General features: G+C 46.0%; 1 protein-coding gene across 7 annotated transcripts; it reads left to right on the forward strand.

The window, feature by feature from the left end:
• Positions 1 to 171: 171 nt before the first annotated feature.
• Positions 172 to 27368, forward strand: GAPVD1 (GTPase activating protein and VPS9 domains 1). 7 transcript variants are annotated; one of them, XM_071574730.1, is made up of 28 exons: positions 172 to 190; positions 981 to 1029; positions 6085 to 6305; positions 6646 to 7489; positions 8683 to 8769; positions 9921 to 10055; positions 10167 to 10356; positions 11285 to 11365; positions 12179 to 12339; positions 13135 to 13264; positions 13980 to 14105; positions 14725 to 14898; positions 15158 to 15298; positions 15892 to 16026; positions 16458 to 16577; positions 17023 to 17100; positions 17231 to 17604; positions 18091 to 18178; positions 18547 to 18627; positions 19278 to 19400; positions 19868 to 19997; positions 20393 to 20502; positions 21106 to 21265; positions 21729 to 21916; positions 23255 to 23468; positions 24019 to 24091; positions 25216 to 25413; positions 26271 to 27368. In XM_071574730.1, exons 3-28 carry the CDS (start codon positions 6121 to 6123, stop codon positions 26409 to 26411), a joined length of 4467 nt encoding a protein of 1488 aa, XP_071430831.1. In that variant the 5' UTR covers positions 172 to 190; positions 981 to 1029; positions 6085 to 6120; the 3' UTR covers positions 26412 to 27368. The 7 variants fall into 7 exon arrangements, with proteins under 7 accessions (XP_071430831.1, XP_071430832.1, XP_071430827.1 ...); XM_071574731.1 differs by lacking the exon at positions 172 to 190 and adding an exon at positions 237 to 275; XM_071574726.1 differs by lacking the exon at positions 172 to 190 and having other exon boundaries at positions 945 to 1029; positions 15236 to 15298.

Consider the following 27368-nt stretch of genomic DNA (forward strand, 5'->3'; position numbering starts at 1 on the left):
CGGCGCGCGGCGGCTCCGCCGTGCCCCCCGCGCGCCTCCCCATTGGTTGGTCCCGGCGGCGGCGGGCGCGGGCACGCGCGAGCCAAGCGGAGCGTCCCCATTGGCTGGGCGGGACCGCGGGGGGGGGGCACTTCTGGAAGTTTCCATGGTTACCGACCGCGGGGGGAGGGGCCACGAGCGCGACCCGCCGGTAGGGGGCGCCACCGCCGCCCGGGGCAGCACCGGGAACACCGGAAGTACCGGGGGGAGTTCCGGGGGCACCGGGAACACCGGGGGTACGGGGGGTACCGGGGGACACGGGGGGTACAGGGGGTACCGGGAGGTACCGGCGGTACGGGAATACCGGAGGTACCGGAGGCACGGAGGGTATGGGGGACACGGGGGGGTACCGGCGGTACCGGGAGGTACCGGCGGCACGGGGGTTACGGCGGACACGGGGGGTACCGGCGGTACGGGAGTACCGGGGGGTACCGGCGGCACGGGGGGTACGGCGGGTGTGGGGGACACGGGGGGTACCGGCGGTACGGGAGTACCGGAGGTACCGGAGGCACGGGGGGTATGGCGGACACGGGGGGTACCGGGAATACCGGAGGTACCGGAGGCACGGGGGGTACGGCGGGTGTGGGCGGTGTGAGGGGTACGGGGGCACACGCGGTGCGGCCGGGCCGGGGGGGTCTCCGGGCAGAGCTCCCCGGGCCGAGGTGACACGGGGTGTGTGCCCAGAGCCCCCGCCGCTCCCCCGGCCCGGCCCGCCGGTGCCAGCAGGCCGCGAGGCTCCGCCATGTCGCGACAGCCAGCCCCGCGCACACGAGTCGCGCCGGGCGGAGCCAAGGCCGCCGCTGGGCCCGTTCCGGCACTACAAGTCCCAGCAGCGCCGGGGCCGGGCCCGGCCGGGCTCGGGCAGCGCCGGGGGAGGAGCGGCGGGAGGAGGAGGAGGAGGAGGAAGGCCCGGGCCTGACAAAACCCTCCGGTTTCTGCAGGGCAGCGAGAAGCAAGGCGGGCAGCCGAGCAGAGACGGAGCCGAGCAGGGTATGTCGGGCGCGTCTGTCGCGATAGCGCGCCCGGGAGGCGGCGGGCCGGGGAGTTGCGGGCGGGGTGGCGGCGGCGCTGCCCCCGGGGGGTCCCGCTGGGAGCCGTGCGGGGCTGGCCCGCGGCCTGGCGGCCCGGCCCGGCCCGGCCCGGCACGGCTCGGCACGGCTCGGCCCGGCCCGGCACGGCTCGGCACGGCCCGGCCCGGCACGGCTCGGCCCCGCGGCCGGCGGGGACACAGCTCGGAAGTTCCCCCTGGCGCTCCCGCAGCCCCCGACGCCGCCGGGCGGTTTTCTTGCAAAGTCACGATCCCGCGCTCCGGAGCGGAGGAACCGGGGGCGCGTGTGACAAGACGGTTCCCGGGAGGGGAAGGGCTGTGCTGGGGAACCAGGCAGGAGGCTCGCGAGCAGAGGCTGCAGTTTGGAGAGGACGGAGGGGGAACGGCCCGGGCAGCGTGAAATGTGAAACATTCTGTAAACAGAAAACAGACTTTTAAATTGCTGCTGCTGCTGCGGAGGGTTCCAAAGTACTCGGGATGCTCCACACAGCAGTGCTGGCATGAGGTTTGCCAGGCCCTGGAGAATGTGCTGCCCTTGCTGCTGCCCTACAGGGGGATGTTTCTCCGTAGGGAAGGGACCTGCTCTCGAGACAACAGGCTGGGACAGGTTGGGTTTGTCAGTTTGAGCAGCTTCGAGTTCTGCACTTGTTCTGACACAAAGTTTATTAGTGTGACACTTACCTAAAGGGAGCTCCTCTTTGCAGCATCACAGGTTGGAATAGATTTTAGTCTGGTTATGTGCTTTTATTGATTTTATGCAATGCAGTAATACCATAATAGGTGATTTAGCAGCCAACAGATTCCACACGTTGCTGCTGAAGTTCTGGTACAGGGCCTGGGAAATGAGGTGCTCCTTGCACACAGGGTGTCCAGTGCTGGCTGAGAGCAGCCTCCAGGCAGGAACAGGCTGGAGGGATGAGCTCCCTAGGAATGTGCATTGGACAGTGGAACTGCATGTTGTGTGTTCCACGTGTGTTTGGGATGGTGGGTGTTGTAACCTGAGCTCTGCAGAGCAGCCCTGGGTCTTGGGGGGCCATCCTACCAAAGGAAGGGCTCTTTTAGCTCCACTGTGGCAGATGGGCTGTTACCTTGTGTAAAGAAATAAGGCCTGTTAGTTGCTACTATAAATATTAATGAGAAAAAAGGTACTTCATCAGGGCTGAATTAGCTTGGGAGCTCTTCAGGCTGCTTAGGAATTATTTTTCAGTAAGGAGGAGTGATTTCAGCTTTGCCCTGCCCTGCCCACGTTGGATCTGCCCAAACTTGCTCTGGAGTGAGTCTTGCATAGTGAGACTGAGGAGGAGCAACTAACCCTGTGCAGGAGAGGCTGGAGGAGGAAGGAGGATCTGGTGTACCAGCAGTATTTACCACTCTGCTTAACCTCTTTTCTGTCAGCTGAATCACAGACATATCCAGCAGGGATGTGGCTCATTCCTCTATGCCACAGGACAAACCCACAGGCTTTGTAAGGTGGAGTTCAGCACCTAAAGGTTCAATGTCGTGTTTTCCAGGACTTTTAAAAGTAGGAAGCAATCCCTGTCCTGTGTTCATCAAAGGATAGGCTGCCTTGGGCCCTGAACTAGTCTGTGCTGCCAGCAGGGCAAGGCATCTTGGGTGCTGTCAGGTCATGCAGGCTTTGCTGTTGATATGTGGAGCATCGTGAAGAGAAATGGTTTGAGTTGTTGTGCTAAGCTGCTCCTGCTGTGTCACAGTTACTTGTAGGCTCCTGAGAATCTTGAAATAGCTGACAGAAAATGGAAATGTTTTTGTACCAACATCAAATTCCAGGATTGAAAAATAACCTGCACACAGCAGGAGCTATTAAATATCTGTTGTTTCTTCAGCCAGAGCAGGCTGTTGGATCTCTGCATATCCCAAACTGTCTCCTTTATACAGCTGTGCACAGATATCTGCTGCTCCAAGTGTGGTGCATGGGAGTCATAAACCAGGTTGCTGGGTAATTACAGGCACCTTTTTGTTTATGAGAAGCTGATAAGGGAATCTGACAAACAGCACTTGAATTAGCAGGAGCTGGAGCTGTTGCTGCCCAGTCTGCTCCAGCACTGCCTCTGGTGTGTCCCCACCACTGCCTGGGGTCAGAGCTCCCAAAGCTGTGTCTGGGTGCAGCTGTGGAGCCTGGTCAGAGGGTGCAGCTGCTGTGCTGTCAGTGCTCTTGTGAAGGGAAGAGGTTTGTGGGGAGGAGCAGTGTGTGTCAGGTAGGTGTGTTAGTGGTACAAGAGTTTCTCCTTTCAGGGCAGGCTGTGTTGGGAATACCAGATCTGCAGGGAGGAAGAGCACATGCATCTTGCTCAGCTGCTCTTCTCAGGTTTGCTTTACTGAGCCCTGCTTAGGAGCCCTGTGTGTTAAACTGCTGCTTCACATCTCTGCTGTTCTCAGGTGGCTGCCAGGGGCCTCAGGTGAAGGCAAAGTTCTTGCTGTGCTCGTGTGGCTCCAGAATAACTCATTTAAGAACTGATGAAAGGCAGTGCCAAGATGCTCCTCTCCATGGAGGTGGATCTGAGCAGCAAACCTCACAGTCGAGTCAGTTGGATTTTTATGGAGGTTACAAAGTCAGGGAAGCTGCTGATCCTTTTTCCTTGTACATAGGGTGGAAGCTGCTGCTGTGCTGTTGTCTTCCTGTGGATTGACAGGAAAATCCTGTGGATTTTCACAGTTCCTGACAAAGCAGTGGTGCACAGTAACCTGCTGTGGCTCAGTTCTGCATCAGTTCTCCTCTTGCTTTGGTTATTTCTGGTGTTGTGCAGCAGAGGCAGATAACACAGACACACAGGTAGTGCCAACTGATGGGGTTATCAGGGAGTCATGAGACAAGTATATTTAGAAGTGCAGTTGCAGCCAACAGTGTTCTTTGGAGCCTTGATTTGGGCCTGAAGTTCAGGGTGCCAATGAGTTTAAAAGGGAAATTCAGAATGCACAGCAGTGGGCAGTGTCCCACAGCGAGTCAGGGCCTTGGGGTCTGGCAGGGGCAGAGGAGGTGCCCGGGTCCTGTGCTGGGCACTCACTGCACTCTCCAGGCAGGTGCCAGGGCCGTTCTGTCAGGTCGTTTTCAGGTGCCCACAAATGTTTACTGTGTTTTCAGGCAGTTAGCGAGTTTAACGAGTTTAACGCTGGGGGGTTTTGCAAGCCCTTAACTTCTGAGACAAAATATACATTTGTTGCAAGAAGTTGTTATTTGTTTCTCAGAGAAGTTTGGCAGTAACAGCAATGTGTCATTTTCTAATCATTTCTCTGAGACTGTCCCAGTTAAAACATCGGAATGAACACAACCTTCAGGTTTGCTTTGTGATCTCATCTTTGGGTGCATCAGCTGTAACCTCTGGTTATGGTTGCTGGGTTTGGGAGGGGGTTTGAGTTTGGGGTTTGCTTTGAGAGCTTTGTATGCCCAGTTGTCTGTATTTGCTAGGAATGGCCTTTAAAGCATCAGGTGCAATAAGACTGCAATTTTTTATGTGTAAAGACTTGTGACAGCTTCTCTGTTCATCTCTGCCTGCATTCTGGTTGTGAGGTTAAAACTATAGAAGAAAGAACTTAATTCCACAAGGAGCAATGATGTTGTCAGTGCACCTGGTTATCAGGCTGCAAACCCCCCAACAAATGGGAAACCTGTGCCTAATTAGGGAGCTGTTCTTGCTGTTCAGCAAGGATCACCTCCTGCCATGCTGAACAGTGAACCACAGATCTTTCAAACACTAAAAGGGGAGAGCACTGGGCCAGCACATGGTGTGTTATTTGTAATTTCTCAAGCATGGACTGAGTAGGTTTGTGAAGCAAGGCTTGTCCAGAGTCACTGCAGGTTGTGGGAAGGGAGTTTTTATTTTAACTGTAGTCTGGCTTTGAAGGCTTCCCCAGCAGAGCCCTCTGACATGTATCCATTCCTGACATATCCTACAGGTAGCTGTTGCAGGTCCTGTCTGGATCAAACCCTTTTCCTTCCCAAATTAGCTGATGTGACTGTTAGTTCTGGTGGGGAAGGCATAAAGCAGTTGATCCTCAATTCCATGACTGTGTGATTGTACCCCTTCCCTGTCAGCATTAATGCAGCTGGTGGTTTTTTCTCCCACAGAGGTAGTTTTTAGATGGATTTGCTCCTTGAACGTGTCTTGACTGGTGTGGTACTCTGCTAAGTGAGATGTTGTCTAATTGTGAAGTTAGGGCTGATGTTACAGACAGCACAGTTGTTTCTGCAGATTTTAGTGCCTAATTTAGTGCTATAAAAGACTACAGTTGTTTCAGTTTTTCTATCTTTAAGACAACGTTTTTGGACCATGACCCAAATTGAAATATTGAGAAATATTTTGAGGAAATTTTTTTTAGGGAATTCTACTGTTGAGCAAAGTCTCCAGAGTTATTCCCAGCTTCTGCCTTACCTGGATATTGATACTCCTTGAGGTTTAGTTTTTTTTAAATTAATAATATTATTTACTATTTTTTTAGCAGAAAAGAGCAATACTGGGAGGTTGCATAGATGAGAGAAGTAACAAGCCAGAGATTACAACACCCAAGTCCCTGGGTATTGCTGGGTTATGGAGATGGGCTTTAGGATGAAGGAGAAAGTGCAAAGTGTTTCTGCCTGTTCCCCAGACAGTGAGTGGGAATGGGACTGCTCTTTGTCTCTCTGAGCTTGTGTTGCCTCAGCTGTGGTAAGTCAGGGCCACACCTCTGCAGGTGATGGGCAGATTCCCCCTCAGATCCTGGAGTGTGGTCGGGAGCGGGGCAGTGCAGAGCTCCTGTCCCAGCTCACCAGCACCAAACACCCTGTGCCTCTCTGCAAGTGTCTCCGATGTGCTGACAGAAGGAGGGTTAATGGCATTGGCAATTAGGAAGCCTTTCATTAGGAGTGACTCAGTGGCCGAGTGGTGGGCTGGGGACCGAGGGAAGGGACACAGAGCAGTGTTTGCTGCCTGGGGTGGGTTCATCGGGGCTGGCGGGACCTGTTCCCTCCCCGCTGGACTCACTCTCCGCTCTCTGTCGCACAGTGGGCGCCGTGTCGCCCTCGCCCCTGGCTGCCCACCATGGTGAAGCTGGACATCCACACCCTGGCCCACCACCTCAAGCAGGAGCGACTCTACGTGAACTCGGAGAAGCAGCTGATCCAGCGGCTCAACGCGGACGTGCTGAAGACGGCAGAGAAGCTTTACCGCACGGCCTGGATCTCCAAACAGCAGCGCATCAACCTCGACAGGCTCATCATCACCAGGTGACGGCACCGCCCTGCCCCACACACGCAGCAGGTCCTCACACTCACAGTCTGCACCCCTTTGCTGTACTGATCACAAAAATAGCGAGGCTTTAAAGCAAACCTCAGCGAGGGAACCTCACACACATCCAAGTTATTTGTTACTTTTTAATACCTGTGTTTGTTTTACTTATGTTTGTAGGAACAAACTGTTCTGAATTTGCAAATAATTTGTAGTAACTACCTGGAAAGACTATTTTTCCCTGTTGGCTGTCTGGTTAATAGAATGACCATGTGGCATCTCTTAGGAAGTTTGTTTACCTAAGAGTTACTTAAACTGTTTCAATGTTTTTCTTTAAAGTGCTGAAGCTTCTCCTGCTGAATGTTGCCAGCATGCAAAAATCTTGGAGGACACACAGTTTGTGGACGGCTACAAGCAGTTGGGATTTCAGGAGACTGCTTATGGAGAATTCCTAAACAGACTGAGAGAGAACCCAAGGCTTATTGCGTCCTGCCTGGTTGCTGGAGAGAAGCTCAACCAGGACAACACTCAGAGTGTCATTCACACAGTCTTTACCTCCATTTATGGCAACTGCATCATGCAGGAGGATGAGAGTTACCTCCTCCAGGTCCTCCGTTACCTGATTGAGTTTGAACTCAAGGAGAGCGACAACCCCCGGCGGCTGCTGAGACGAGGCACCTGTGCCTTCAGCATCTTGTTCAAGCTTTTCTCTGAAGGGCTCTTTTCTGCAAAACTTTTTCTTACTGCAACCTTGCATGAGCCAATCATGCAGCTTCTGGTTGAAGATGAAGACCACCTGGAAACCGATGCCAACAAGTTAATTGAGAGATTTTCCCCAGTACAGCAGGAAAAGTTGTTTGGCGAGAAAGGCACAGAAAAGTTCAAGCAGAGAGTCCAAGAGATGGTTGACTCTAATGAGGCCAAGCTGGTGACCTTGGTCAACAAATTCATTGGCTATCTCAAACAAAACACTTACTGTTTTCCTCACAGCCTGAGGTGGATCGTGTCTCAGATGTACAAAACGCTGTCGTGTGTGGACAGGCTGGAGGTTGGCGAGGTCAGAGCCATGTGCACGGACCTTCTGCTGGCCTGTTTCATCTGCCCTGCCATCGTTAACCCAGAGCAGTATGGGATCATTTCAGATGCTCCTATAAATGAGGTGGCAAGATTTAATCTGATGCAGGTATGATTCAAATTGAAGTACTCTTAAAAAATGTAAATGAGAAAGGTTCTTGGGGGTTTTTTCCTACCAGAACTGATTTTACTACAGTAAAAGTAAAGGTATTGTTTCTCCTATTTATAAGTTGAATGCTAACAAAATATTTATGTTAATTGTTGCTGAAAAGTCAGGCTTTAAAGTTTGTCTGCTTAAAATACTGCCTTGAAACATTTGGCAGCATGTATTCCTGTATCCCTTGGAAGAGTTGCAAATATATAATATGTGTATAAAAGCTGATATAAGAGATGGAAACTAAAACATAAAAGTGAGTGTGAGATGAATTCTGGAATGTGTGTAAGTGAATGTTGTGCTGTTCTTGCTAATGTTCAATGTCCTGCTAGTTATTGGAAAAAATAATGCAGTATTTTGCTGAACCCTGTGGCTGTCTGGCAGTGTTTGTGGTGGGCAGCTCTGCTGTGTCATCAGCCCTCAGAGCACTCCCCAGCCCTCACAACCAGGTTTGGTCTGTACAAACTCTTGGGCAATTTAATGGTGGTGTGGGGAGGTGTTGTCTGAAGGTGTTGAGCAATGCTGCTCTCACTGAGGATGTTCCCCACAGGAGGAGCAAAACCTGCTGTTTGATGGTGTCTGTAAACTGGGCAGGGAGGAATTCTCACACCATCATCGTCCTGCTGTGTTTTACCCCGTGTTGTTCTCAAACCCATTATCAGTCCTCTGCTGTGCCTCTGCTCGGGTGCTGTGGCAGAGCTTGCAGTTGGCAACTCTTTAATTGAGGGCTCTTTTGCAGCTGGAGATTAGTAAGGGATGTGTGCTCTGAAATCAGGGTTAGCCCTCTTGCTATTTTTTCCTCAGTAAACTATATGCAGCCTTTGAAAAACTCTGGGTTTAAGATGACCCAGATTTAACTCTCAATTCTGACGTGTTGTAAAAACAAAACATGCTTTGTTCCTGAGAGAAGGAAGTATGGATCCTCACAGCACATTTTCTTGTTAAATGCAATCACTGCCTTTTTTCTAAAGCTTCTTGCATTTTTTCTGCTCTGAAAGCAAGCACAAGACACTGTCCACTCAATGAGAAGTATTTCTTGGAGTATTAATTGAAATTAAAATGGAGGAGTTTTTTGAGTATTTTTTTTGTGATTGGGTCCATCATGTTGTTTAGAAAGGCTTATTCTTTGTACTTCTTTTCCATTTCAGGTTGGGAGGCTTCTGCAGCAATTGGCAATGACAGGCTCTGAGGAGGGAGACCCACGTACCAAGAGCAACCTTGCTAAATTTGACAAAGTAAGAATCCAGACTAAAAACCCCTCAGACTCAGTGTGTGTGTCATCATCCTGCTGCAGTCTCCTTTTTCAGATATTGCAAAGGACTTACTAAGTGTTTAAGTTCCATGTACTGAAAAGCAGATTAAATCCTGCACAGTGCTGGAAAAGAAATCTGGAGTGCTGGAATTAAGGGCCAGGGATTCTTGCTTCTACTCTGACCTAATACTTCTTAAAATAAAACACAAAAAAAGAAATTAGAGCAAATTACATTTTAAACTGAGCACAGGAAGTGTCCAAGGGCCACGTTGGGTGGGGCTTGGAGCAACCTGGTCTGGTGGGTGGTGTCCCTGCCAGTGGCAGGGAGAGGGACTGGAGGGTCTTTAAGGTCCTCCCAGCCCAAACTGCTCTGTGATTTTATGATTTCATGAATTACTGTGTGGCTTTTCAACTGAACCTAAACAAAACACTTTGATCTGAAGACAACTTCAGTATGAAATGTGGTTTAACACAAAGAAATTTGTTTGTGCAAGTAACTTCTGTTCCTTTTAGTTTTGCATAGTTTTGCTTTTTTATTCAGCTTTTCCTTTTCAGTAGGAACTTTCTGAGAGCTGGACTCAATGAACCTTGTGGGTCCCTTCCAACTCAGCATGTTGTGTGGTCTGTAGCCATACAGCAGTTACCTTCCTCAGAGCAGCAGTGAAATTAAGGATCTTTGATGTGTTGTCAAATGTTTACAAGCTGTTGATATCCTTTGTTACAGAGTCATCACACAAAGCTACACATTTGTTATAAAAATAACATTCAATCAGATTAGAAAGTGATATTGTGTGTCGCTTCCTTGTTTCACTTTTGGTCTGTGCTCAGCAGATTCTTCAGGAAGGGTCACTTTAGTTGCCATAAAACAGTTTAATTTTTTTAAAAAATTATAAGAGGACACTTAAGTGACACTTTTGAATGCAGAACAGGAGCCACGGAAATGCTGAAACTGACCATGTGCTTTCCTTGCTTGTTCTTCAGGGGTTTTAACAATTTCTGCTACTTTATTGTAAGATTTTAAAAATAGGAAGCAAAACTTCATGTTATTCTGTAAACTGTTTAGATCCTGTGGTAAGTTTCTTTCCAAACTGCAGAGCTGGTCCCTCATTTGCAGTCTCCCCTCTGCCCCTGCAGGGCTGTGTTGCTGCTTTCCTGGACGTGGTTATCGACGGGCGCGCGGTGGAGACGCCTCCAATGTCTGCTGTCAACCTCCTGGAGGGGCTGAGCAGGACCGTGGTGTACATGACATACAGCCAGCTGACCACTCTGGTAATGCCCCAGGGTCTTGAAAAGTAGGATAAAGTCGTGCCCTCATGTCCCCACAAATCGGGCCGATCACTTACCCTGCAGCTCTTACCAGCACTAATTGTAAATGTTTAGGTTGGCTTTATGCGGAATGTAATGTCAAGTGACCAACTTAAGGAAGATCGGATGGCTTTGGAAAACTTGCTGGCCAACTTGCCCCAGAACAAGCCAGGGAAAAGCAACAGCCTTGAAATGACTCCATACAACACCCCCCAGCTGTCTCCTGCGACCACTCCAGCCAACAAGAAGAACCGGTTGCCGATAGGTGAGGAGGGCGAGCGGAGCCCCTGGTCTGTGCCCCGGGGCATCCCTGAGCCGTTTGCTCAGGCATCTCTTGGGGCTGCTCTTTGCCTACCCCTTCAGTTCCTCTTTTTCTGTGTAGATGGTGAAGAATTTTCTTTAGCATAGAAAGCCAGGTGTCTTCCTTATTCGTGATACAAGGAGGGTGAGCTCCATCCCTCCAGACTGAACTTGAGGAAAACACTGGAGTGGTTGGTAGTCATAATGTGATGGTTGACAGGGATAGTAAGGGGAAAGTTTAAAGATGGGAAGCAGATCTAGGAGGGAATATTGCTTAAGAAAGTGTTAAGATGGAAGCAGAGACATTTAATTAACAGTATCGAGTAAGTTTAACATTTTTCTGTCTCAGAAGAGGGCAAATGGGGGGCAGGATGAACAAGCAGGAGCAGGACTTTAGAATATGTGCTGAGAAGAGAAGCTTTCCCCTTTCTCCATTCTTTGCTTGCTCTAATTCCAACTGTCAGTATTCTGGAATGCAATGTTATGTTGGTTGGATTTTGGTTTTTGAATAGGATTTTGGTGTCTTGAACTTTTCCTTTGCAATAATATTTTATTTACAATAGGAGGTGTGGTACTCTTAGTAATGATTTATGAGATAAATAATCAGTCAGTGATCATTTATGTGATTATGACCACATGGGAGAGTTTTGTTTGAGAGATTTGATGTTAGTGTGTGAAAGGATGAAAACAGACACAGCCTGATAAGTGGCAAAACACCCCACAGAGCAACTCCCCAAACAAACCTGTCCCATGTTGTTTTAACTCTGCTTCTGAATGGTTCTGGTCTTACATCTATAAAGTGCTGGCACAAGAGCATTTATTTTATGGTTTAAAATAGCTTTTGCTCAAAGTTTTTATTTCTTTTGTTTCATTTTAATGCTTTCACAATCCAGGACAGCAGTTGGCAGCCATTACTGCCTGGGATGCCTCTGCCACCAATCTCTCAGCTCACATAACTCTAGTAACCCCTTTTGGTGGGTAATGCCCTCTTTCATTTTTCTGTCTAAAACTTTGACCTGTGTCACATGACCCAAGCATGCCTTTGGGTTACTCTGGAAATCAGTTCCCTTTGCCAATTTCTTAATTGATTTCTATATAAAACTTACTTTGTGTTCATGTAGTTTTTAAAACCCCTTTGTGTTTCTTTGTGTGATAACCAGAATTTGGCTGTGACTTCAGCTCACTTGTCTTATTTTCCCTTGATCAAATAAAGAAATAATTGGTGTCTTGCTGCCATACTTAGAAATCTTAACTCCATGTGGGCATTTTTCCTTGCATGGAGCCAAACTTGGGAATCTGGGGCCACTTGAAGAGATGAATAGAGTCACAAAATAATCTGAGGAAACCACCTGATGTTGTACTGTGTGTCTGTGTTTGAGAGACCAGTTAGAATAAGATTTCCTGCTTTTTAGGTGAAAAAAACCTTCCAAACAAATGAATCAGAGTTTTAAACTACAGAAACATAGACCCTTTTTTTGTGGATAACAAACTTAATTTTCTCATATAACTTACTAAAGGTCTCTCTGTGATTGCAATATGCTGGATTTGTGTAGACAAGCAGGATACAGTGCACCTTGTTTCTTATGCTGAAAGTTTCCTTCATCAATACTCAAATTTAAACACCAGTTCCATATCTCAAACTTTAATAAGGCTTTGATTTTGTAAACTTATTCAGTATGTTTTACTAGTTGAAACACTACAGTTCTGTATTTCTGTTGTATTGTCTTTTTTCCCTCCTTAAACAAGGAAGAACTTTCTAATGTTGATATTTCAAAATATTTTCTTAGCAACTCGTAGCAGAAGTAGATCAAATATGCTGCTGGATCAGCACGGAGATCACGAGGGATCCTCCCAGGAGACCATCCCCGAAGTTCAGCCAGAAGAAGTGCTGGTGATTTCTCTGGGGACAGGGCCACAGATTACTCCAGGAATGATGTCAGAAAATGAGGTATCCAGACACGATGGCACCTCAGATATTTTGAACAGTGCAGCCTCTGTCTTCTCAGTAGCAGAACAATGAGGTTGTGGCACTACGTTTTGGTAGTAAATCTAGAATAGGAATTAAAATCCTTACTTTATGTTACTGAACCTGGGGCTTGTAGCTTTCAAATTTCTCTGTTAGGTGGTTTGTTTTCCCCTCACTTAAGATGCTTAAGAGCAAACCTGGGCTGTTGTTCTGAGCTTGAGGAAAATGATACAAGTGCTCTGTCCTTTGGATCAAGGGACACAGGTGAATGACAGAACTGGAGCACTGATCCTGATGTTTTTGGCAGCTCAGACTTGAAAGGCAGAGGCCCAGCTTGTTGTGAGGGCAGAGCTGTGTCCCCAGTACCATCAGTGCCTGCAGAGTGTTCTTAGGGCCAGGCTGGAGTTACAGCCTTTTCTTTCTGCAGCCACAGCACTGCTGCTGCTTCCAGGTTTGCTGCCTTGCCTGGTGGTCGGGATTATCTCCTTTGGCAGCCTCGTGGAGATCAGTGTCCATGTTACCCTGCTCTGGGGGGATGAGGGAGCTTGGCTCTGTTAGCAGGACATGCCTGATGGTCACAGTGTGGTCCTTTGCACTGTCCCAGCTCTGAGCTGGGAGATTGCTGCCTTTATTGCTGCCTTTATTGAGATGGAACGTTACGAATTTGACAGTGACACTAACGATACAAAAACATGTCTCTAATATTTTATTTACTGTTTTGTTACCTGAAAAATAGATGGTTTTAAGGAAGTCTTCTTTCTTTCCCCCACTCTCCAGGTCTTAAATATGCAGCTTGCAGATGGTGGGCAAGGAGATGTCCCCATTGACGAAAACAAACTCCATGGTAAACCTGATAAAACCTTGCGCTTTTCCCTCTGCAGTGATAATCTGGAAGGAATATCTGAAGGTGAAGGGCTGCTTAAGTCTTGAACAAGTTCTGTTGCTCTGTTGCTTTTGGGGTTTTTCCCCTTAACTCTAAAAGGAAGGTGTGTTAAATACAGCATCTCGTCTTTGCCATTTTGAGGGCTGTGTAATGTTAGAGCCTGTCTTTTCTCTTAGCTGTTCAGAGAAAAAAGCCTGCAGCTAAATTTTGACCTACAAAGGCATAACCAAGTCTGAGAAAAACTGTCTTTAGAAAGAGAAAACAGAGGGCTTTTTTTTTAAACTTAAATGCAGTACTAGTTATTAAAATAATCTAATTTAACTCTAAACTTGGGCTTCTCAGACTGATTTTTCATCATGTTTTAGTAAAATGTTACCTATCTCAGAATAGTTTCTGGACTCTGGACAACTCCTTTTTATGAACCTCAGACACAACAAAGCACAGGTGTCTGTGGCATGGAAGTGGTTTGGACAAACCAGTCATGCATTATTTTGTATAACTTCCATAACTTAATTTTTGCTCTCTGTCTCCTCAAATAAGAAAACAAATTCACAGACAAGTAAACAAATTAATGGCAAAGACTTGATTGACTTTTTAGTTACAGCAAAGTAGAGTATAGATTCAGTATTGGAACTGCTCCTTCATTTCTTCTAATTTGTCTAGTGAATTGTGTCCTGTATTGTTAAGGCTGTATATTTAGGCACTGTTACTCAAATTAGAGTGAAATCTGTTTTGGCAGGTCCCTCAAATCGCTCCAACTCTGTGTCCTCTCTGGATCTGGAAGGGGAGTCGGTGTCGGAGCTGGGCGCGGGCCCCTCGGGCAGCAACGGCGTGGAGGCTCTGCAGCTGCTGGAGCACGAGCAAGGCACGTGCTGAGGGGCTGCAGAGGGCAAAGCCAAAGGCCTGGGAAAGAGGTTCCAAAATTGACTAGTTCAGGAAGAAAAAAGTAGAAGTTTTCCTTTCATGATCACTCTTGCATTTATTCATGATTTGGTTTGGTTTTTCCCAAGAAGTATTTCTTGTAGTCTGGTGTTAGGAAAAGGGAATCACCTGGAATTTTGAGGCTTAAATTGATATGACTGGACATGACCATGAGCAACCTGCTGTCACTGACCAGGGAAGGGAGCTTTGGGCTGGATTGGTCTCTGGAGGCCTCAGCTTTTCTTTGATCAATTCTTCTACAGGAATAGTTTCAGTTTCTTGGTAGCACTACGTTTCATTTATTTTGTCTGTCAACTTAGTTGATAGGTCAGCATGTTTACTTTCAGATTTTTCTTCTTGCATTTCAAATGTGTATTCAGGCAGCATCTCTTGAATACTATCATAGTGCTTTGCAGGCCTTACTTTAAACCACTGCTTTACCTGACAGAGTTAGAGGATTGGTTAGTTGGGGTTTTTTCCCCATAATACACTCTTCCAGATTTTCAATCTGAAGTCTTTGGAGAAGCCTTTGAGAAAATCAGGAACTGTTTCTTTTCCCATAGCCACAACTCAGGATAATCTGGATGACAAGCTCCGTAAGTTTGAGATCCGTGACATGATGGGTTTGACTGATGACAGAGATATCTCAGAAACTGTGAGCGAGACGTGGAGCACAGACGTGCTGGGGAGTGACTTCGACCCCAACATCGACGAGGATCGGCTGCAGGAGATCGCAGGTACCGGGTGCTGCGTTCGCTGCTGCGCTGGCTCTGGGGCTGCACAGCCCTCCTCCTCCTCCCTCCCTGAGCAGGGCTGTGGCCATGGATGTAACTGAGCTTTTCCACAGGAGGATTTTGTGTGCATGACCTGGATTGTGTTTAGTTGCTCGTTTCTTTTCAACATTGTGTTTCCTGGTGGCTTTCTTAAGGACACTTCTCTCTCTAGAGCTGTCTCCGAGCCCAGCTCTAGCCATACGCTTCGGCTTTACTTTTGCAGGTGCAGCTGCAGAGAACATGCTAGGCAGCTTGCTGTGTTTGCCAGGTTCAGGATCCGTGTTGCTTGATCCCTGCACAGGTTCAACCATATCAGAAACCACAAGTGAGGCGTGGAGTGTGGAAGTATTACCAAGTGATTCAGGTCAGAATTGGGCAGTTTTTGCTTATTCCTTTAGCATGATTCTAAGACTCTTCCAGAGGCACATAATGCAAAACAACAGCCTCTTCCTCTTTCTTCAAGATATTATTCTCCTAGGGTTAAGTTAGTGTTTGTGAATACTTCCAAGATTAAAAGGACAAATTGTTCCTAGCAGAGAGAAGATGGAAAGCATTGGGAGAGACTTGCTTAAGAAATTCTTAAGGGCTGAAGGGGAAGAGAAGGGTTTGCAAAGAAACCTGTGCTCTCTTTCCTTCCCTGTGATGTTGAGTAGGGGCTATACAGTTTACTGTGGTTAGTGAAGATGTGACACTATCCTGTTGTGTCTAAAAAATACAACACATAAAACAGTAAACACTCCTTAGCACACCTGTGCAGACAGAGCATTGCTATCTGTGCAGAGTCCTGCCTTGTGTATCAGAGAATGTAAGAAAACTCTTGCTGAAGTGTTTGAGTTCCCTTAGAACTCGATACACTAAATCAACACCCCCACATTCCTTCTGCATGTGAATGTTAAGGGAGCCTGACACTGAGGAATGCTGTTCTCTCTCTCTGCTCTTCATTGTCTCCCTTTGTAGAGGCTCCAGACTTAAAACAGGAGGAAAGACTCCAAGAACTGGAAAGCTGTTCTGGTCTGGGCAGCACGTCTGATGACACAGATGTGAGGGAGGTCAGCTCTCGACCCAGCACTCCAGGGCTCAGCGTTGTGTCAGGTGTGTTCCACTGTCTCTGAAAACACTGCTCTATCAGAGCACTCACTTTGCTGCATATGCTTTAGCTGTACATCACTCATAAAATAACTTCTGCACTTGTTCTGGAATTTTCAAAGCAGTGATTCTAAGTTTGTCTTACAGAATAAATAAAAAGGCATCAGAGTGGTGAATACTCTGTGCTGTAACAGCAGTGATTGGCACAGGAGTGTTGGTTGGGAAGAAACTCCAAACTTTGATTTTATTATCACAACTTTATTTATTTAAATCAATCAGTGTATCTCTAGTTTTTATTTTCTGTCAAGTGTCTACAGGTGCTACTGTGAGTTAGGAGTTGATTTTTGCAGTGTTCACCAAACATTTGAAGAGCCTCAGGATTTTGCTTCCTTGCTCTCTGAAAGACTATTACAGGTACTTCTTTTGTTATGTGTAAGGTATTAGTGCAACATCTGAAGATATTCCTAACAAGATTGAGGATCTCAGATCTGAATGTAGCTCTGACTTTGGGGGAAAAGATTCTGTGACAAGTCCCGATATGGATGAAACAGCCCATGGTAAGTTACTTACCTGGAATCTCTGATAGTCACAGATGACATTTATAGTCCTAAAGTGTTAAAATTTTTGCAATTTCAAAGTGCTGATGACTAAGCTTAACGTTTTCCTTAATTGCCAACAGTGTATTTGTTTGACAGAGAGACTCTAGTGCTTTGCAGTACTGGAGCTTGAGTACTAGATCTAAGATCACCTTTCCCAATTCAGTTTGATTACATTGGCTGTCCTCTTGCCTTTTGGAACTGGGCTGCTCCTCAAGGTTTTCTCACTATTTGTGACATGATTCTTTGATCATTTCAATGTACTGCAGATATCTTTCCATATAAGAATACCTTTACAAGTAGTTTGCAGTATAAGTTCTGTAAATTGTTACTGAGGGTTGGTTTTGTTTTTCCTTATGTTGGAGTTGGTTTTGGTACCGTTCTAACTGTTCTCTCTGTATTTCAGGAGCTGGTCAGTTGACATCTCCTCCTTCTCAGACAGATTCTTTGCTTGCATTGTTTGACCCTCTGTCCTCAAATGAGGGTGAGTGTATAAAGAATAAGCTTTTGTATTTTTAAAAATAGGCATTTTCAATGCTTCTGTGTTAGTACCAGGTAATTTGGAAGAATCTTAAAAGAAATGTGTGTGGCTTCTGTTGTGCTTATGCCCACAGGTGTGTCAGCTGTAGTAAGGCCTAAAGTGCACTATGCCAGGCCCTCTCATCCTCCTCCAGATCCGCCCATCCTGGAGGGAGCTGTGGGAGGCAACGAGGCCCGACTGCCCAACTTTGGGTCTCACGCCCTGATTCCCACCGACCTGGAGGCCTTCAAGCAGAGACATTCGTACCCCGAGCGGCTGGTGCGCAGCCGCAGCTCCGACATCGTGTCCTCGGTCCGGAGGCCCATGAGTGACCCGGGCTGGAACAGGAGGCCTGGCATTGAGGAGAGGGAGCTGCCCATGGCCCCCGGCAGTGCTGGGGCCGCTGTGCTGGCAGCCACGTCCCAGTCATCGTCCTCATCTCCCAGTAAGGACTCCTCCAGGGGAGAGGTGAGGCTTCTGGTTGTCATTCTGTTTCTATCTGTGCATCCGTGCCAGAGAGTTGGTATTAAATGTGTTTAGCCAAGGGATTACAATGCACTTTTGTTACTCTTTAAATGTTGGCCAATAATGTTTTATAAGCTAAAGCTACAGATGTCCAGAGTGGATTAAATGGCTTCTCCTAAGTTTACTGGATGAGCTTTACTGGATTTGGTGGTACTTCAGCAGCAGATTCATTGTAGTGTTAAACTGCTGCAGCAGCCTGATAATTAATTTTGTTTAAAAAAGAAATAAGTGAAATGTAAGGTTCTTCATGACTTTGGGTTTGCATTTGCAGGCTGTCCTTTTCAGGAAGGATATTTCTGACTTAAGCTGCTCCCTGTGCTCTGCTGTAGTTCTGTTTTTACAGTCAGTGTAGCAAAACCTGATGTGGAGAGATTTTCTCTTCACACTTGATTTGGTAAATGCTCAAATGTAGACTCTGCCCTTCTGCAGATTGAGGAACGGAAAGACAGCGATGACGAGAAGTCTGACAGGAACAAGCCCTGGTGGAGGAAACGTTTTGTGTCTGCCATGCCCAAAGGTAGGATCATGTCTGTCTGGTTTTGGTGCTTCAGTCAGAGTACACCCTGCCTTTATTATAGCTTTAGTCACTTTTACAGCTAAAGTATAAATAAATATATAAATAAAATGGGAAGCTACCTGACTCCCTTGGGTAGTAGTTCTCCTGAGTGTATTGTACTGGGAAAGCAAAGCTGTTTTGCCTGGGTGTCTCTTAAAGGTGGAGCTTACTGTAGATGATGACAGCCCAGTTCTGCTCTACCCCATGGTTAATCCTATGCTTTTATTGAAGTTCATGTGGTGAAAATCTGCATTAGTCACTTTCTGAAAGTTCCTGCAATTTGGTCATTATCTCAGAATAGTCTTTGATGAGGTACCTTGCATTTTCAGCTCCTATTCCATTTAGAAAGAAAGAAAAACAAGAAAAAGACAAAGATGACATGGTGCCTGACAGATACGCAACACTTCAAGGTATGTGAATAATATCTTCCTAGTAATTTTCTCTCAGAACAAGCTTCTGGAGCTCCAGACTGCCCACCAGGTAGCTGCTGACAGACAGGTATGTGCTACTGTAGTTAATGTTCACAACTGGCATTTTGAATAAGAAAATGGATAAAGACTTCTTGACTTGAAGGCTGTTTTTAAGTTGTCAGGTGTCTGTCAGTGCAGACAGTGGAATCTCAACTCAAGTCCTCACTTTCCCTCCCTCTCATTACAGAGCTCATGTCCTTGTCACAGCTGAGCTGTAAGGATGGCTGCACAAACAGTCCTGTAATAGTCACTTAAGTGCTAAATTAAACATGTTTTGAACCTGAGTGTTTTATTTTCTGTTTGCCTAATCATTTCTAGAAGTCTTCAAATATCCCAGAACCATTTGTGTATGCAGTGTAAACATGCTGAGGATCTGGCTTCATAAGTTCCCTTTCATTGCAGTGGGGTTTTTTTCTGGTTTGCTTCAGACTTTATAAATATATTTGAATTGGGGCTTCATGGAACACAAGCAGCTCTTTGTTTGATGTGGCTAAAAAGCAGACTCCAAATGTGTAGGTCTGAGTTTTTGTGTTTGCTTTCAGTTGGCACAGCACCAGGGTGAGTCCTGTTGTTTTTTGTTGTCCTTGCAGACGATCCCAGCCCAAGGCTCAGTGCACAGGCACAAGCTGCTGAGGACATTCTGGACAAATACAGGAATGCAATCAAGAGAACCAGTCCCAGTGAAGGAGCCATAGTGAACTACGACAGTGCAGGTGAGAGCCTGGCTTTTGGAATCATCACCAAGACAGTTTCTCCTCCTTCAGTATTCTAGACCAGTGTTGGTATTACCAGCTGAACAATGCAAGCTATAAACCAGCAATGTTTTGTAAAATAATCTGTGGGACAGTCCTTCAGAGGCTGGGAAGTAAATCAGTATTCCCAAGGACCCCTCTATCATATTGCCTTTGAGGGGGCTGATTGTTAACAGCACATCTCCTACCAGTTTCTTGTTTTGTTTTAATGGGTACTGAAGAAATAGATTGCCTTACAACACTGATGCAGTTTTTTCTTAGCAACTTGTAGTTTGTATATTTTAATATTGTTTTTTTCACTTATCCAGAATAAGCTGGCTTATTTGCTGTCTCCATTTTCCTTCTGACCTTAGAGTAGCAAGCAGAAAACTAGTCTGGTTTCTTCTTCTGACTCTCCCCTTCAAGTGTGATGTTCTTTGTTTCCACAGAGGCCATTGGGGATGGTGAGAGCGTGCACGACTCCCCCCGGGATGAGGCTTTGCAGAACATGTCTGCAGATGATCTCCCAGACTCTGCAAGTCAAGTAGCACAGCCACAAAGTTCTGCTTTCTCCTATAGGTAAATATGTTTGCAGGTTTCCTCTTGCCCACAAAGCAGAATTAAAAGCTGAACCAGTGTGATTGGTTCCCACAAGAATCTTAATGTGGATCAATTGTAAACTTTGACGAGCTTTTATAGTTTTAAGCGTCTCAAACTGTCGTATTTCCATGGATGAAGGAGGGATGTTACAAACTGAGAGGACAGAGCAGTTTGGAATTTAGGCAAATTCCTTTGAAAATGGTCTGGATGCTGTATCAAAAGAACTGATATTCTAAAGTCTTGGCAATGTTGGTGTGTTAAAATGATGTTAAATAATTTCTAGGCAGTATTAAATAAAAAAGAAAGTAAGGGCTTCTTGTTGAAGAAGCAGACCTCTCAACAACTGTTTTAAGAAAATATTTTTCCTCTTTAAGGGATGCAAAGAAGAAATTGAGATTGGCTCTTTGTTCAGCAGATTCTGTTGCATTCCCGATGTTGACACACTCAACACGGAATGGGCTCCCAGACCACACAGACCCTGAAGGTACAGGTTCTTTGTATTGTGTGTGGCTCTTCTTGTCCCCCATCTGGTGGCACTTGTACTGCACCATTTGTGGTCATATCTCTTTGGTATAGACTTAGAAGGCACAGGCTGCCTTGTGTCTCCAGAATGCTTTTGTTCTTGCTCCACAAACCAGCCTTCCATGTAGATCTGTTCTCATTTTTTTTAAATAAAGTATGACAGATATAGTGCCAGTAGAGGCTGAAGCTGTAGAATAGACTCCCAAAATACATATGCTGTTGGGAATGATGCTACTTGAATGCCTTACCTACTCTTTGCGTTGATTTAGTATGTATGTGTTGTGTTGTATCCCTCCATTCATTTAGGTTTATTTGCAGACAGGTGAATTTGTTGCTTTATCTGGTCCTCTTCACATTTCAGAATGGTTTTAAATACTAGATAAGATGGTGACATGAAACCTTATCCCCTGATACCTGGAAAATTCAGAAAGGCTTAATAAAATGTTCTAAAACAACATTTAAGTTTTGTTTTAAATCGTTAATGTGTTTCCCATATTAAAAACCAGTTTATTTTCATCATGCCTGTGTTTCTTTTCCTTAATAATTTTTCTGTGTTCTTTACTAGATAATGAAATTGTGTGCTTCTTGAAAGTTCAGCTGGCTGAGGCCATCAACCTCCAAGACAAGAACCTGATGGCCCAGCTGCAGGAGACGATGCGCTGCGTGAGCCGCTTCGATAACCGGACCTGTCGGAAGCTGCTGGCATCCATTGCAGAGGACTACAGGTACTTTTGTTCAGTGCCCCATTGACAGTGGGTTCCCAAGATCATATATGTACTCTCTAGCAGATTGGGAAGGTCTGTTTTGTTTTAAATTGTACTTTACCAAACCAGGTTACTACAGCCCTACTTCCCCACAAACCCATGGAATTGCCTCACTTACTGTGAGTGGCTTAAAAAACCTTGTGCCTTAAGTTGGTCCAGGTAGTGATAAACTCACACTAAGTCAGTTTGTGGGTGCTGCTCAGCAGCAACAGACACGAGATGCTGTTTGGAATTGGCTTCAGTCTCGAGTGCTGCCAGGGCAGTGAACTCACAGAAATCTGTGTGACATGAGCTTCAAAATTCATGTATTGTTTTGTTAACATCAGCAGGTTGAAGATTCCTTCTGCACTACAGCTTAGCAGTTTGTAAAGCTATGAGCCTCCAGCTTTGTTGCCAATCTGATGCAGAGCCCTCTTTATTTTAGGAAAAGAGCTCCATATATCGCGTATTTAACTCGCTGTCGCCAGGGCCTGCAGACGACACAGGCACACCTGGAAAGGCTCCTGCAGAGAGTCCTGCGAGACAAAGAAGTGGCCAACAGGTACTTCACCACAGTATGTGTGAGGCTACTTCTGGAGAGCAAAGAAAAGAAAATAAGGGAGTTTATTCAAGGTAAGATTAATGCAGACTGGACTGTTTATATTCCTTTACTTTGTGTTTAGATGTTGGCTTGAGTTAATGTTTTAAAATAAAATTTTTGATCTGAGGAGCAGATTCCTAAAATTATTTTAATTTCAGCTGGTGAATTAGTGGCTCAGATAGACATATGTTGTATGTTGTGGCAGCTAAGCCATGGTAACTGCCTGCATTTTTCATGGGCTGAGAGAATGAAGGTAATTTGACCTCACCTGGCCTAAAAAGTTATGCTAAATCATATTATCTAGCATCTGCCCCATGGAATAAGAATAAATGCTATTAATTATTTTAGATCTCCTGGTAAATGGTAAATTAAGTTGCAGTGTCCAGTTCTTAGTCTAGACCCTGTGGCTGCACCTTAGAAGATACAGGGGATAGTAGTATTGTGAGTCAAATGAATCAAAGATTCAACAGTACCACAGCATAAGGGGTAGCAGCACCAGGAAGACAACTTTCAAAACAGAACCTACACCAAACTAGTTCTATGTTCTTTAGGTCCATACCTGACTTAATGGAGCACATAAGGAATTTGGAGTCAGTTTTTGCCTCTGGAGCATTTGGGTGCTGCATGTTAAATGTGCCTTAATAGGCTGGAATTAATGTGAGAACTTGTATTTACTGGGATGAAAGTACTGTTAATAAGATTCAGTGACCCAGGAAGGAGTTAAAGTCTTTTACTGGACAGAAAGGAGACAGCTATTTCTGGATGATCTGAAAGAGACACTGGCAGCCGTGGCAGTGAGGCTGCTGGCAGACATGAGTGGCAGCTGTCTCTGGGCAGGTGCTGTGCAGATGAAGCTGATGAATGGGCAATGATTTGGTCACGCTGGATTCCCTGGGCTGCATCATTCATTCTTGTTTTGTGCATGAACATGAATGTTGCACCTTTGTGTATTGAATAAAGGTAGTGGGAAATGGTACACATGGATTTTCAGATCTTGCCCTGCTCCCCCTTCAGCACCTGACAGCTTTGTGTGTGCTGGTTCCTGTCCCTGAGATTGTTCTGGGTGTTGTCTCTGTGAGTGGCTGGGAAGAGGCTTAAGAACTGGTGCTGCAGAGGGAGTGATTAACACAGTATTGAGTATTTTGACCATATGCTTTGTTAAATGTGTTCAATATGCTTTTCCTCTAATTCCTCCATTTATTTCAAGTGTTTCTGCTTGTATTTCCCTTACTGGGATTTGGACAAAACGGCCTCACTGCTGCCTGGCAGAAAGTCTGAAGTGGATTCTGTTCTCTTCTTGCCAGAAGACCCAATCAGCATTAACACTTTTTGCTTACGTGAATGTTCCTTCTCCTCTTGCCTTTTATCAGATTTCCAGAAGCTCACGGCAGCAGATGATAAAACAGCCCAAGTGGAGGATTTTCTGCAGTTCCTGTATGGGGCCATGGCTCAGGATGCCATCTGGCAGAATGCCAGTGAGGAGCAGCTTCAGGATGCACAATTAGCCATTGAGCGCAGTGTGATGAATCGCATTTTCAAACTTGCCTTCTACCCTAATCAGGATGGAGACATTCTGCGTGACCAGTAAGTTAATGGAGGTGGAAGTACTTGGTTTGTCTCTTGCAGTTGGTGCAGATGGAGGCTGTGCACCCCTCCTGTGACAGGCCTGCCTTTGTCAGCCAGGCCACACAAACTCGTGATTTCATTCAGAACATTTTGGGAAAGGACAAGGAAGTGCTTTAGCATCACGTGCACACGTGTTTGCAACAAACTGCTAGAACAGAATAAAGCTGTAAATGTGGTGACTTGGGATACATCAGGTCTGCTGAGAGAATGATCGAAATCTGCTTCAGGACTCCATCCATTTCCTGGTTTCGTGCAGTATTTTCCATGCCCCATTTGGGGTTTTTCATTCTGTGTTTTAGAACAGATGCTGTTGGAATGCTCTAAGAGTTGTGTGGATGTCCAGCACAGTCCTCTGCACCCTCACTGGCCTGGTGTCCATCAGCTGTAGTGTCACCATGACTGTACATTCCTGAAGATCTCCCTTGTAGCATTAAATGTAGAACAAGTGGGAAGCCCCAGGGATCTGCTGGCTGCTGCTTCCTTCTCATTGATGTTTCTTGTGTTTTAGGGTCCTTCACGAGCACATACAGAGGTTATCCAAAGTGGTGACTGCAAACCACAAGGCCCTTCAGATACCTGAGGTAGCAACTCCTTTCCTTTGCCTCTGTGTGTGTGTGTCAGGGTGCTTGGTTTTGATTGTGTTTGGGATGGGGAGAGGATTGTTCTGTTTTACACTTAGAAATGTTGCTTTTCTGTCCATGAGAGCTGAATTATCCTGCAGGAAAACATGCTGTACCCGTGCTCTAATGTCTTCCCTTGACTGATCCTTCTAAATTCTTTTTTCTCTTATTTTGCCACCTCTGTCCTGATAGCAAGATTTAAGAACTAATGCTACCCTGCTGTAAGATGCAGTAATTTTCTGATAATTTGCTTCAAAAGAGGAGATTTGAATCCTTTATGCTTCCGATGAGATTCCCCTGCCATGGCTGAGGTTTACAGCTGTCAAGTTACCTTTCTGAACCAGCCAGAATTAACAAAACCTTGCAGCTCTGTGTGTTTACTCAGTGCCTTCACTTTTCTCATGGCTAATAGGATGACTAAAGGCAGGTTGGTAGGCTCAGGCAGTCTGTCAGGGCTGGGTGTCTGCAGCTGGCTGGTTATCAGTTCAGCACATGAAGTGTCTCTAAACAGTGAGTGTTCACAAAGCTGCTGCTATGGGAGAGGACCTGCAGCTCTGCCTTTCTCTGGAACATTCCAGAGTCCTCAGCAAGTCATGAAGAAGTGCAGGGTAATTGTGGGAGTTGCACACAGAATACTGGCTTCTTGTAGTGTGTTTTCAGTTAACACCTCAGGAAGCCACCTCTGTTGTGAGTGCAGTGTAGCCATTTCAGACTCACAGAATGGCTTGGGTGGGAAGGCACTGACCTTAAAGACCGTCTTGTTGCACCCTCTGCCATGGGCAGGGACACCTCCCACTAGACCAGGTTGCTCCAAGCCCCAAAGCCCCATCCAACCTGTCCCTGGACACTTCCAGGGTTGGGGCAGCCACGGCTTCTGTGGGCACCCTGTGCAAGGGCCTGCCCTCCCTCCCGGGGAGGAATTTCTTTCATATATCCAACCTAGACCTGCCCTCTTTCAGTCTGACTCATCTTGCCTTAAAGCTTCCTTTTTGTCCAGAGCCTGTGAGTGTCTGGTGCTCCAGCTCCTCTGTGGTGCCCAGCAGTGCTTGGACACACAGAGCTGGCAGCTGTTGCTCTGTCCCCAGGTGTACCTGCGGGAGGCCCCGTGGCCCTCGGCACAGTCCGAAATCCGCACCATCAGCGCCTACAAAACCCCCCGGGACAAGGTGCAGTGTATCCTGAGGATGTGCTCCACCATCATGAACCTGCTCAGTCTGGCCAACGAGGATTCAGTGCCTGGGGCAGATGATTTTGTTCCTGTTCTGGTTTTTGTCCTCATAAAGGTGAGTGCTTTTGCAGAGATCACAAACTCGAGCTAATTCTTGTCATTAACAAGCATATTTAGGAGGAGAAAGAATCCCTGTGGGTAGTGGGGAGCATGCCAGGCTCAAACCCAGATCTGATTCAGCAGGTTTGAATGGGAACATCACAAATGTGCTCACAGTTACTGTTTTTGAATCCAAGCAAACTTTGCGTTTGGAACCAGGGACTGGGGTGCAGGTTTTGTGTGTGGAGTGGAGTTTGTTTGAGGTATGTCCACCAGCATCTGTCTGTCCTCTGTGCCTGCATCTGTCTGTCCTCTGTGCCTGCTTCATGCTGTCCTCTCAGGGCCCAGATCTGCACTAGGACTGACCTGTGGCTGGGAAGAGGCTCAAGAACTAATGCTGCAGAGGGAGTGATCAGCACAGTATTATTTTCACCATATGCTTTGTTAAATGTGTTCAATATGCTTTTCCTCTAATTCCTCCATTTATTTCAAGTGTTTCCCTTACTGGGATTTGGGTCTTTTTGACATGAGTGGAGAATGGTCTGTCATGTGTCAGGTACTAAAACAACAGGCTTTATATGACTTGAGATCCTGATGACCTTCATAGATTCTGCCAGTGTTCCACTTCTTTCTCTTTACCTGCTAGTAATTTTTCCTGGATGGAAAAATGCTCCTTTCATCAAGCCTGATGCCTTCTGAGCTTGTGAGATGAGACTGGTCAGGACAGGCAGTGCCTGCCCCACTGTCACATACTGTGTAGTACGAGGATCACTGCACAGAGGGAGTTGTGGTTCTGTCCTGTATCATCTTGCAGTGTTTGATGCTGAGCTTTGCAAAAAGCTGTGAGTGTTCTCTCTCTTCTCTAACCCCCAGGCAAACCCCCCTTGCCTGCTGTCCACAGTGCAGTACATCAGTAGTTTCTATGCCAACTGCTTGTCCGGGGAGGAGTCGTACTGGTGGATGCAGTTCACGGCAGCCGTGGAGTTCATCAAAACCATCGACGATCGCAAGTAACGCTCAGCACGTGCATGGGCAGACTGTGAGCAGGAGAGCAGTGAGAGAATGTACAACAGCTGCAAAAGCTGAAGAAAAGACTTTCCTTGTATAGTACTGTACAGAACTGAGGCATTTTAAAACACACCTTTGCTAATCTAATTAATTTAACAGGTTTTCCTCTTCTCTTTGGGTTGCATTTTTCTCCCCTCTAAATACTGGCACTGCAAAAGGGACCACAGTTTTCAGGTATTTTGGAATCTCAAAACATGCAGAAAATTCTTAATGCTTTCTCCACCAACTCTCTTCCTGAATTCTTCCTCACGTGAATAGTTCATTTAATTTCTAACAGAAAACTGAAACAAAAGGAATCAGGGGAGCCACATAGTAAACTTTCTAGTTGAATACACCTTTTATTAAGAAAACACCAGCCACACTGAAAGTTTGTAGTAGCTGACATCAGTTATTGATTATATTTCACCTAAATTTAAAATCTGAGAGGACAGTGTAAATATTATATAACTATATTTAATGTGTTGCAAGTTTCTTTGGACTCCTTTTCCTTTGAATAAACAAACAAAAGCCTCTCTGACCTCTAACAGGTTGTGACGGACTGTGCGTTGGTGACGGGAGGACTTCGTCGAGTGGCTAATTAAAAAGGGCAAACTGAACTATTTATTAAAGTGTAATTAAGATTACTGAAATTTCTAAAACTGGAATTTACAATAGGGCTTATAGCTAGCTGAACTCTTCTTGGCTTGGGCATTAGGGTGTTACAGAGGTTTGGATATATAGAGGAGAGGGACTGTAAGTTACAATAGAGAAGTCTAATATAAAAAAGAAGAAATAAAATACCTTACTGTAATATTTTTTCTGAGCTATTGTGTATACTGTACAAACCCCAAACAGAGATCCTTAACAGAACCTTGGGCTGTAATATATATTTTGATTAGTGACATTAAATACATATGCCAAGGG

The sequence above is a fragment of the Pithys albifrons genome, chromosome 20, assembly GCF_047495875.1.
Source record: "Pithys albifrons albifrons isolate INPA30051 chromosome 20, PitAlb_v1, whole genome shotgun sequence".
Taxonomy (NCBI): Eukaryota; Metazoa; Chordata; class Aves; order Passeriformes; family Thamnophilidae; genus Pithys; species Pithys albifrons.

What these genes read in the sequence shown, in the direction of transcription:
- GAPVD1 (XM_071574730.1), top strand. Translation starts at nt 6,121, where the DNA reads ATGGTGAAGCTGGACATCCACACCCTGGCCCACCACCTCAAGCAGGAG. An exon ending in TCGGCTGCAGGAGATCGCAG is followed by an intron (nt 14,899 to 15,157) that starts GTACCGGGTGCT and finishes TTACTTTTGCAG; the next exon opens with GTGCAGCTGCAGAGAACATG. An exon ending in AATAAGGGAGTTTATTCAAG is followed by an intron (nt 21,917 to 23,254) that starts GTAAGATTAATG and finishes GCCTTTTATCAG; the next exon opens with ATTTCCAGAAGCTCACGGCA.